This window comes from Macaca mulatta, chromosome 4, assembly GCF_049350105.2.
Source record: "Macaca mulatta isolate MMU2019108-1 chromosome 4, T2T-MMU8v2.0, whole genome shotgun sequence".
Classification (NCBI taxonomy): domain Eukaryota; kingdom Metazoa; phylum Chordata; class Mammalia; order Primates; family Cercopithecidae; genus Macaca; species Macaca mulatta.
In genome coordinates, this window is record NC_133409.1 from 116,545,568 (window position 1) to 116,558,265 (window position 12,698).

General features: G+C 37.0%; 1 protein-coding gene across 3 annotated transcripts in view; it reads right to left on the reverse strand.

Annotated features, from left to right (window-relative positions):
- ADGRB3 (adhesion G protein-coupled receptor B3) overlaps positions 1-12,698 on the reverse strand; it is a 738,657-nt gene that overhangs the window by 407,236 nt on the left and 318,723 nt on the right. For all 3 annotated transcript variants that reach the window (XM_015136642.3, XM_015136644.3, XM_015136641.3), the window contains 2 exons: positions 3,873-3,974; positions 3,396-3,502 (listed from right to left, as the gene is read on the reverse strand). In XM_015136642.3, coding sequence (XP_014992128.2) covers positions 3,396-3,502; positions 3,873-3,974 — 209 coding nt within the window. The remainder of the gene's footprint in view (positions 1-3,395; positions 3,503-3,872; positions 3,975-12,698) is intronic.

The following is a 12,698-nucleotide window of genomic DNA, read 5'->3' on the forward strand; positions in this document are numbered from 1 at the left end:
AAACTACTAAAAGAGAAAAAAGCATAGTCTCCAAACTAACTTAAGAATTTGAGGAAGTCTCAAATGTTCTATATCACAAATACTATCTAGTTTTGCTACTTAGACAAAGCATGACTTAGCAAAACCTCAGAATGAGTAAGACTATGCAGAAACGTTGATCTCATTTCTGTTTCCAATTGAGTATGCAGAGTATGGATGATGAGGCTGATGTGTGACATAAGCATTATTTAAAGTATAGATTCATTCATCCTATACTTTACTGAACATGTGAAAAGATCATGCTCTTTTCTTGTGTATGCATACATACACAAGCCCTAGATTTGTGTATGTATGCATGTATAAATGTGTGTGTATATTTCATACATGTATTTGAGCATAATTCATATGCCAAAATATATGCAACGTCTATCTTCTATCTATCTATGTAACTATCAACTATCTATCTATCTATCTACTTACCTATCCAACCATCTGTCCATATCTAATTTATCTATACCTTTCTACAGGTACAGCTCAAATTAACAATATGTTGAGTTCTATAATTGTATTCTTATTGAAACAATTCTTTAAACTCAAAATCAATTTTCTGTACCCAGAAATATTAATGCCCATTGTTACACAACTCTTTCACAATGGTATGATTATTTCATATATCTCATTTGTTCCATTCCAAAACTTCCACAGGTGCTAAGATGATGGAACCAATTCCATTTTGTAAATAGCAAGATAAGACTTGAGTGTGATCATGTGACTTTTCCTAAGAACATGTACGCAGAAAATACTGCTCTCGGCAATAGAGTGTAGGACAGATGATTTTATATCAAAAGTCGAAAAGATTAAATGGCCTAAAGAAAAGAGATTAGGTTTTGAAACAATTGTGCCTAGGGCATACCTTTCACTCTTTACCTCACTGAAGTGGACTGCTCCCCTACAGATATTCAGTTTCTTTTTATGTAAACTGCAGCATGCACACCCATCTTGCAGATTCTTGTGAGGACTGGGATTCATTTATGAAAGTTTCCAGCCAAATGCCTGGCACTATGTAGGAGCCGAATAAACAGAGGCAGCCTTTTACTATACAAGATCATGCACCTGATAATTGCAACCAAGTCAACAAGGGCATATTCATATCTGCTGTCAATTATTGACTGAATAATTTCAACAGGATTCACACTTTGAGAGTTCATTTCTTCTATTTCACTGAGTGTATCTATCTCATCCATCATCAGATGGCCTGCACTCAAGAATGAAACCTCATTTAAATATTGCAGTACAAAACAGTACATTTGGAAAGTGAAAATTTTCTGCAACAAAAGTGATACTATTCATTCTTAGCAAATTTGTAAAGATTGCTCTATTATTTACTTAATCCATGCAATTATTCCCATTCATCACCATGACTAAACAAGAACTGAATATGGATATAATTAAAGTAAACAAAGTCTAGTGACTAAAATTAGAAAAAAAATCCATTAAAATTTAATCTATATGTTTTCACTTATACCTAATTTTGAAATATAATGGTCTGAGTTATTGAAAGCTATTAATAAAAGAAGCTTTATATTTCATATTCTTAAATTTTATATTATGAAACTAAGCTATATGTTATATTATCTCACATATATATTTTTGTCTCTAAATATAAACAAAAATGACTATAAAAAATACATGTGTATATTTATATATCTGCATATAATATATAAATATAAAACCTTATTTATATTTCTATTTTTACATTTATATCAATATAATACATATTATATGATATATAAATATAAAACTTTGTATGATAAATATGTAAAAATAATTATGTATTTTTCTATGTTATAAGTATATATAGAAATTAGCCAAGTAATCATCAATTACTGCTATACACATATCTGTAGCAATGGCCCTTGAACAACACAGGTTTGAACTGTGCAGTCCACTTATGTGCAGATTTTGTACTGCCTGTGCCACTCCTGAGCCTGCAAGACTAACCCCTCCTCTTTCTCCTTCTCAGCCTAAAGATAACGAGGATGAAGACTTTTATGATAATCTACTTCCACTATTCAAGCAAATATATCTTCTTTATGATTTTCTTAATAACATTTTCTTTTCTTTAGCTTACTTTATTGTAAAAATACGGTACAAAATATATGTAACATATGAAATATGTGTTAATAAACTGTTTTTGTTATCAGTGAGCCTTCCTTACTGGTCAAGAACAGGCTATTAGTAAATTTGAAGGGAGTCAAAAGTTACATACAGATTTTCGACTGCCCTGGCGGTTGGCGCCCCTAACTGCCACATTATTTAAGGGTCAACTGTATATAGCTATACATAAGTATATATAATGACAGAAATAATGCTCTAGAGAGTTAAATAATGATAAATTTAACTCCAAGTTTCGTAAGTAAACATGCTGTGCAGAATTTGACTTTCAGATTTTAAAAAATGCATTTCTTTGGTTTTCTGATAATGAAACAAATACTCATTCTATTAGTTGATAGGGGTTGTTACTGTATAAGCTATTTCTTCATCCACAAGAATACTCTTTAGGATTCTTAAAAAAGTTTTGTATATTTTTGAGTGACAGTAAGAACCGTAAAAGAAAACATACGCACAACAAAACATAAAGGCATTTAAGTAAACATCACTCCTGCCAAGATTCAACTTCCCAGTTGGCTCATGTTCATATTTTGTTCTACACCCCACAGTGTTTACTCATGTATGAAGACCCTCTTGCCTGTCAGTATGAAATGACAACAGTCTGCAGTAATGACAATGACTTGTACTTGTAAAATACTAGGCAAAATGTAACTGTGCTCAAAATATTCATGCATCATACTCTGTGAATAAGTCAATGATATGTGGGAAAAGAAGAGCTATTTTCGGAAAATTTGGCCCATGTAATCTTTTGGGAGTAATTAAGTTTCTCTGGTGCAATAACACTGTCATTTATTTTAATGTCTTAATCTCAAACTGCAGTGAACAATTTGATAGCTAAGTGACATAGCTTTACTATTGTTCAACTACTGAAAATTTAAATAATTTAATTTTAAAATGTATGATATTTTAAAATAAATATTTAACGCAGACTTAAGCCAATCACAATGCATATGTTTAATTTTTATAGGTAAAACTGAATAACAGATTTTGCTCAGGCCTTTACCCCACTAGACAAGGGATTCTTTCATTTAAACAGCAGGATCCATAAAAACCCATGTCCTAGGAACAAAACAATTTAGCACCGACTTATAAAAATTAGCTTTCTATCACATGGCTTTCTCCTTCAGGCATTTCTTTCTTAGAGATGTTACTGATTTGATTGTACAGCAGAAGGTTAAATTCTCACACCATGATCATTAGCAAAAAATAAACAGAGCAAGTACTAAAGCTGGCTTTGCACCTACTGAATGCTGCAAGTGTCTGTACTCATTTGATATGCATCTTGCAAAGCTCGGCTGTTCCCAGAAGGCCACTCCATGAAGACTGAGAGAGCAGCGTCTGCTAGTGGTGCCTGCGTGTCACAAAGAACAGAGAGAAGCTTTATAATAGGGATGCTTGAAGGCATCACACATAGTTGGGAATCAGGCTAAAAATTAAGTTTGTACTTTTTTTCTTTAAAAAACATGCACATGAAATTGATATTTTGATTATTTCTTATAATGCATATTAGTCACACTGAGAAACAATTACACTAGCAATATTTTCTACATCTTTTCATTGGCTTCATTTATGAAGCACTTCACCAAAATTGTTTCATTATTTGCTTATCGGACAGACTTATTTATGGATATAAGACAAAAACATGACTTCATAAACCAACACCGCACGCTGTTCTTGGATGGGGATTATCATTAGGGTCGGGGTGGATCATCCTACTGTACCTGTGGCATTCAGGGGACATTGATTGAATGCCAAGTCGCCTGCTGGAGTCCTTTTCCACACCATCGACATCAGATAATCCTCAGGGCATATTTCATAAGGTGCTGCAATTTTAAACAAAGGGACTTGAAGGTCAGTAGTGTTTAAAAAATTTTGGCAAGAAACAATTTTCAAAGGTACCTCTCTAACTGCAGAGCTCCTTAGTTTTCCTTTTTTTTTTTTCTTTTTTAAGAGATGGGGTCTCACTCTGTTGCCCAGACTGGAGTGCACTGGCATAATCCTAGCTCACTGTGTAGCCTCAAACGACTGGGCTCAAGCCATCCTCCCTCCTGAGCCTCTTGAGTAACTAGGACTACAGGCATGTGTTGCCACATCTGGTTGATTTTTTCTTTTAATTCTACGTAGAGACAGGGTCTCCTTACACTGCCAGGCTCACCTTGAGCTTCTCCCAAAGTGCTCGGATTATAGAAGTGAGCCACCATGCACGTCCTCTTTCATTTTCTTTAATGTATGTTGTTTACTGAAATGTTAGTGGCATAAACATAGACAAAAACCCATCAGATTTCCTTTTTGTATCTACAAAATATTTACAGAATTGTAATTTCTTTTTAAACTGCTTACTGTGCAGACTATTTATAGAGGTCATTTGGATTTGCCTACAAGTTGAACATATTCAGGCATATCAATATTTATAATATTTCAGGATGTTACACAAAAAAGTGACTTCCAACACATCAAAAGGCATATTAAAATTATTAACTCTTAAATGTCAAAAATAAGCATAAAGAGTAAAAATATATAATTTTTTACTTCTTCAACTAAAAGCAATGATAGCAGTAAAAATATATCAATTTAATCTTTTTGTCATATTATATTCAAAATCTCAATTTAATTATTGAACAAGAAAATTAAAAATAACATCAAAAATGACAAATGTATAACTGAAATATAATGAAATGCAAAATAGTAGTGAAAGAATGATGTCTATCTATATTGTGTTAAAAGCGACATCTTGTTCCCATATGAAAGAATATTAGTCCCTTCTCTAGACACACACAATGTTGTGCTTTTTATACAACGTTGCCACTTACACGTTCATATATCAGTCTTCACTATTTGCTAGGGATCTCGTTTAGGTCTACTCTCCTCTGGATCACTTGTACCTAACGGTGTGTTTGCCGCATGAAGTTGCTCAAAATTGAATAAATAAATAAATGAATATATGCTTTATAAATACCTTGATAAATAAGTGAGGATCTTAAAATACTAAGTACATAAATAAATACAGGAGTGTGATTTCCTGAGAGAAACATCTTCTTTGCCGAATAATATAATATTTAATCCATGATAATCATTGTTCTACTGATGCCAATTCCACTCCAGAATTTACGAACTCATTAAATTACCTTATAGTTACTAGTAGGGAGAAGATGCAAGTTGACAAATTAAATCTTGAAATAATATTTTAAAAAATAATTACCCAAGATAAGATGAATGGTTTGAACCCATGGGGATTACAAAGCTGAGAGTGTCACTGAAGATCACCTATTCCATCTCCTTCCTTTTTACAGATGAAGGCACCAAGCCCCAAAAAGAGGCAGCTTGTCTAAGGTGACAGAGCTGGTGGAGGTGTCAGCAGGACTGGATCCTAGAATCCACACTCCTCAGTCATCTTCCTTTTCCGTTTCCCACATATCCTCTTCACGACTTTGAATTATCTAAGATAGTCCTCTCCCTCTGAGTATATATAAATATATATTCATTTATTTATTCTAGGTTCCCATTAAAACACATAGGTGATGTTTTCAATTTGTGTCTTCTTTGCTTGGTGGAGGGTTTAGCAGTCAATTCAACCTTCAGCAGCCCCATTTTCATTAGCTGTCTCCTCCTAACCTTACCATTGATCTGCCAACAAACCTCATCTTAGTCTCACACAGTCTGGGCCTTGTCTGTACCACTATATTTTGACTTTTCTCACCTTCGTGGAAATACTTTCTTCAGCATCTTAAGCCTTTCTCCAACACTCCTCCACCAATCCCTCAGAGCATTCTTCCTTTGTCTCATTCTCTGTGTACTTCTCAGAGTCATTCATAACTTACTTTTTCCTTATGTTAAATGTTTTTCTTGGATAATTTAAAACATATTAATAATAGTAATATAATCAAATTAGTATTCATTGAGCCCTTTTGGAGAGCTTTACATGCATGGACACATTTGCTCTCTCCCAACTACATACGAGTTAGCACCTATGAGTTAGAGGTGACTCTTATCCTTCTTTATCACATGGGGAAACAGAAGCACAGAGAAGCAAATGAACTATTTTTCTTCCTCAAATTCCAAACTTTATTACATATGGAATCCAGAGGAGAAACTGAATGCAGGAGGGGGAGGTTGGATGGGGAGGAGTCATTTTGCCAGGTGCTCCAAACCTTCCCCACTGGGGAGTCTAGCCATGCCCTCCTGGCTCCATCAAAGCACCTGGGCTGTTAAATAGGGTAGGAGAGCTGTGCTGAGGTTGGCAAGGCCCTTTCCTAGGACACAAGAACTGGATTTGTCACAGTTTAGCTTGGGAATGGTGGTGATGAATAGGAAAGGACTCATCATAAATCAAAAATATAAAATAATAAAATAAAACTAATCACAAAAAAATCTACAACTCAAGTGAAGGTAGGGGCGGCCTCTAGTTAGGACTAACTCCCTCAATATCTTGGGAATAGAAACAACAGGAAAATAAATTAAGAGATACAGCAGCCACCAGTAGCGAAGCACCAGTAACCACCCATTCCCACACTAGTCCCGAAGGTTAGCAAGCCAGAGCTACTTCACTGCCTGTTGCATCTGTGCCCCACCCTTTGGAGAGCACATGCTACTGGCCCTGCTGCCCCATCCCGCTTCCCACCAGTGGGCCACGGAGGTCCTTGGAAGTGTCTCCTAAGGAGAGCAGCAGCAATGTCAGGAAGCAAAGGCAAGGCCCAGAGACCAGACAGTGGTGAGGGAAGGTACTGCTACAAAACTCGTGGTGCCCAGATTAATGCCAATAAAGGAGAATCAGTGGAAAAGAAGAAAAGTTAGTAAATGTTGGAGCCTCAATAAGTACGTAATCAATTGGTTTCTGATCCCACCCTTTGCTTGTTATATGGCAGTCATGCCTGGACACACGCCCTCTACTTCCACTATGTATTAGGAACATATACAGTCATCCCTGTCATCTATGGGGGATTTGTTCCAGGATCTCCTGCAGATAAGAACATTCACTGATGCTCAACTCCCTGATATAAAATGGTATAGTATTTGCATGTAACCGATGCTGTTCCTCCTGTATACAGTTAATCCTTGAACAACACAGGTTTGAGCTGCATGGGTCCACCTATATGTGGATTTTTTTTTTTCAACTAAACACTTATTAAAAATACGATATTGGCAGGATGTGAGACCCGCATCTAAGAAGGGCAGACTTTTCCAACACACAGGTTCTGCAGGGTGATCTGCAAGACTTGAGTAGACAGGATTTTAGTAGACACAGGGTCCTGGAACCAAGGTATGACTGTACCATAAGACATCTCTATACCATTTGTAATACTTAATCCAATGTAAATGCTATATAAATAGTTGCTATAATGTATTGCTTAGGAAATAATAACAAGAAAAAATTTGTACATGTTCAATATAGACATCATTTTTTTTTCTGAATATTTTTGATTTGTGGTTGGTTCAATCCACAGAGATGAAACCCATGAATACTGACAATCAACTATTTGTGTTTCTTTGGTTCAGATATCTTTCTTGGGTTTTGGCTGGCATAGCCAGTTTTTGAGAGGCATTTTTTACTTGGCTATTCCAAAGAAATCTCAAGTGAAGCTGCTCACACTTCAATTCCCAACATTATTCTCCACAATGCTGCTTGTTTCCTCTCCTTGCATTTCCTAACACTGCTAATGGTACTACAATCTTGTCCCCATAACTAAAACAATCAGATCCATCTTCTAGTCATCCTTATCTCACTTTTAACCTTCCCTGATTTTACCTTCACCATTCACCCAGGCATTCATTCTGTCCTGGTTAAATTAGGGGAACAACCTCATTGGTTATTTCACGCACTTACCTGACATGCGCTGGGCCCACGTGCTAGGCTACATTTTTACCTAATACATGCTGTTAATGTAATATGTGCTAGGCCCTGCTTTAGAAAGAACCAATGGTGAATAAGAAAAGCAGTCTGGGCTGGGCACAGTGGCTCACGCCTATAATCCCAGAAGTTTGGGAGGCTGAGGTGGGCGGATCACGAGGTCAGGAGTTCGAGACCAGCCTGGTGAAACCCTGTCTCTACTAAAAATACAACAATTAGCTGGGCGTGGTGGCATACACCTGTAGTCCCAGCAACTCTGGAGGCTGAGGCAGAAGAATCGCTTGAACCCAGGAAGCAGGGTTTGCAGTGAGCCAAGATCGCGTCACTGCACTCCTGCCTGGACGACAGAGTGAGACTCTTTCAAAAAAAAAAAAAAGAAAGAAAGAAAGAATAAAGGAAAAGCAGTCTATCTAGTCATTCTTCTAGTCAAAGGGAGGAGGCAGAGGTGAAACAAACAATTACTTGAGTGCAATTGGGATGAGCACTTCAAACAGTAAGTACAGGGTGCTGTTTTAATCTAAAAACTGAAGAATTAAGGAAGGCTTCCTGGAGAAAGTGACATATAATTAAAACTGGCAGTGTGAGGTACAATAAATGCTCCAGGAAGAGAAAACAGTTTGTGCAAAGGCCTTGAAGCAAGGAAGAGCTTGGGGCATTGAGTTCAGCAGGGCTGGAAAGAGAAGAGTAAGGCCAAGTGTAATGGTCTGGTGAGACAGGCCATGATTAGAGCCTATAAGGCCGCATGGGCAGCCATTGCAGGGTTCTAAACAAGTGACATGATTCAATTTAAAATTTTAAGATCAGTGTGCCTTCTGTGGGTAGAACAGATGGCCAACGCCGTGGAGGAGACCAATGCAGTGCTTCAACCCTGAAACACTGATGGCTTTAGGTAGGATGATTAGACTAAAGATGAGAAAAATTGGTGGATACAAGGTAAATTGAGGAGGTAGACAAAACTATGCGGGAATTTAGGAAAACACATGGGTCAAGGATGATGCTTGCTGTCTGAGCTGAGGAGCTGGGTAGTAAGTGGTGCTAATCTCCTCCATCTGCCCCCTTAATTCAATTTTCATGCCACATCAAAAGAGTAATCTCTAAGAAAAAGTTTAATCCCATAATTTTCTGCTTAAAAACCTCCCATGCTTCTCCAGTACTGACAGGATAACATGGAAAGAACTGAGATAGCTGTGCTCAGTGTGATGCAAAGGCCCTGCTCTTAAGGGGCCTAGCCTACCATTCCCATCATGGCTCATATTTACTCTCCTATGCAGCAGCCACACAGTTAATTTTTCTGAATATTTTTGATCTGTGTTTGGTTCAATCCACAGAGGTGAAACCCATGGATACTCTTCTTATTTTGAGGGGTAAAATTCCTATTTATCCTTAAAATTCTGCTTAAATGATGTATTCTCCAATAACCCTTTCCTAATATCTCAGTCACTGAATATATGAGTATTATAGCTCTTCTCAGAACAGATTGAAAATACTTGGATACATCTGTGAATCTCCCTGATTCCCCAATGTTGCTTTTTAGGAGACTAGCCATGTTTTATCTTTTTAATCTGTTGTAATGAACTCCAGTGGTATCTAGTGTATAGTAGGTGTTCAAAACACTTTCATTAAATACATCACTTTTACTGGGGAAATAACATACCAGCGCTGTCCAATAAAACTTTTTGCAATGATAGAAATGTTTTCTATTTTCACTGTCCAGTATGGTAGGTGCTAGGAAAATGTGCCTCGTGCAATTGAGAAGTGAATTTTGGATTTTAATTTTAATTAATGTACATTTAAATTAAAATAACTACTATGTTGGACAGTACTGTAATAAATGATATTCATGTTTCTATAAATGCCAACCAAAAACTATTACAGAATACTAAAAGAAGGAAAATTAGAACAAATGTTAAAGTTCAAAAAATACATCATGAATAGGTTATTACATAATTGAATTCTAGATACAATGACTAGTCCGTTTTTAATAACGACATGGCAGTAGTTAATCTAATCTGACTGCCACATTTGATTATTCTTTTTGTTCCATCTATATATCCCACTTCTGTTCATTATCTCCTTCATTATCTCTTCATTTATAATCTTTCACTTTCATTTCACTTGTACTGTCTTTTTGGTTTTCAATGCTTTGAAATTCAAATTTCCTTTACTTCCATTGGTGAACTTTGAAATACATTTCATAAAACCTGTTGCTATAGCTGAATACTAGATTTCCTGATTCAGTCGTGACATAAGAAAACTAAGATTCAGTTTGTCTCATGAACTTTTTCATTTTCCTGTGGGGGTATCAGAAAGTTTTTCACATTTAGTATTATTCTGGCAGAAGGTACTTCCTTGCTCCCTGCCCCTCCCCCATGGTCAACTGCGTGGTCAGAAAATGTGGTCATTGCAAATCTTAGCCACTAGATGGCACTGGTGAGCCAGTAGGGTGAAACGTTTACTGGGCCGACTGCGGAATTTGATGGGTTCAAAATTAAGGTGGGGAGTAACAGTAAATATGTGAAATAAGTCAACGCTTGATTTTTTTTTTTTTTAAGGCAACTAGTTGGGGAAAAATAAAACGTCCTCTTTTCATGTAAGTACAATGTTTAATGATTAAACTAGCGTCAGTTACAGCTTGCCTCTCCTCTCCCCTGCTCCACTTTCACAGCTTCCCACCAGCTGCGCAGCCTTCTCCACCCTTCTTCAGTGTTACAGGCTGACTGCAATCTCAGAGCTTGTGCGCAGGTTCTTTCTGCCTAGACCATCCCCTGCCTCCCCCTCTCAAACACGTCTGCATGACTCATGTCTTTCTAGCCTTCAATCTTTTCTCAAACCTCACATTCTTAGACCCCACTGACTGCCCCTCAAACACTCTCATCCCTTTCTCTGCTTTATCTTTCTCCAAAGCACTTGCCTGTCACCTTGTAACATCTATACATGTTTTCAGCTGATTTATTTTTCTCTTTTGGCTAGATGTTTTTGAATTACCCTATTTTTTTAAGATCACAGAGAATGAAGATGATTTTGCAAAAATACTGTAGACATTGTGTGTGGGGCGGGGGTGAAGGTGGGGGTGGATCCTCTAGCAGTAGATAGCCCGTGTCCAGTTAGGAGCAGAAAGACAGGGAGGTTAGCTACTACAGTTGCCTTAAAAATTAGTCAAAAGAGGTTTCCAGGGTCTCATGTAATGACTAAGTTTGGCCTTGGAGGGCTATATCTGACTTAGTAAGAGCCTATAGGACCTTTTTTTAGAATCCCCCAATGTGCCCTACACACATCCTCACTCTGGTTAAGGAAGAAGCTGGTTAAATAGTTGCTTTCCTTTGACCAACCACATCTTTCAATTACTGAATTTTACCTTCTTAGTGACTAACAGTTTGGTCTACCTACAAACAGACAAACAAAATGAAAAGCAAAAATCAATAATTTTTTAAACCTAAATATGTCAACAACTTTTCGTTTTGTTCCATAGTAAATTTACGAAGCCTTGGAGTCATTGTGCTTCTTGGAGACAGAAACACACTACGCAAATTATTATTATTATTATTATTAATTTCTTTTTAAAGGAAGATAGCAGGGGAATCATAGACTCACAGTTGCAAACTGGTCCAGGGTTTTCAGCTTTTTAGTAGTAATGTCAAATAACCCAGCTGCTTTAAATATTTTATCAAAGGTGACTTGGCATTCTTTGAAGAGTCTATCTCAGAAAATAGGTCCATTTATGCTTATAACAAAAGCAATATAGCTTAGACATTAAAATAACAATTTATTTTCTCTCACCTCATCTTTATGAATTTCCCAGTAGTGGGATCTTTGTAGGTGCTTCTCAGTGCCACTTACAGAATTCATTCATTCAACAAATATTTGCTGGGTACCCATCATATCCCAGTTACCTTGTTAAATACTACACATAGAAAAGGCTAAGTAAGAATAGTCAATGTCTCTTGACTCCTAAAATTGTCATAAAGATAATAATTTGAGAAATTACAGTACACAGGATGCCCACTCTAAGATGGGAAGCCCTGACTGCTCTGGGAGTACCTTAGGGAAGAGTGTGTCAGTGGAAGATTTCCAGAGGGATGTCCAGGTTAAGGTGAAAAGGAGAAGCAGGAGTTCACCAATGAAGAAGGGGAGAATGTGTCATGGGACCCACATGTGGGAAGATCCAGGGAGCAAAGTGACCTGGGAATAACCAAGAAGGTGATCATTTCCGAAAGGGTAAAGTGTAAAGTTGGGGATAAGTAGAGGTGGGCGATTGCAGGAGGAGGAGGGGTAATATATGATGAGGTAAGCAAGGATCTTGACTTTATATTAGGGGCAAGGGAAATTTATGACAATGTTTTAAATGCTTGCTATGCCTGCAGTTTGGAGAAAGGATTGAAGGACAGAGAGTTGAAGATAGGGAAGCCTACCACAATCTAAATGATGTAACTAGGGAAGGGATGAAGAATCAGAGGATGTAGATTAATTCAAAATTTAGGAGGTAGAATGGGCTCAGCACTATGGCTGATTGTATGTAAGAGGTGAGGAGGATAAAGAAATAAAAGACAGAACTCAGGTTTCCAGGAAGGATATCTTATGGCTAGCTAGATCCTGAACTATAACATATGAGGAAGAGATGACTTGGGAGAGGATATGCTGAAAATAGTTTTGAGTTTGACATATCTAGGCACATATAGGTATTACAAAAAAGTTAATTGATACA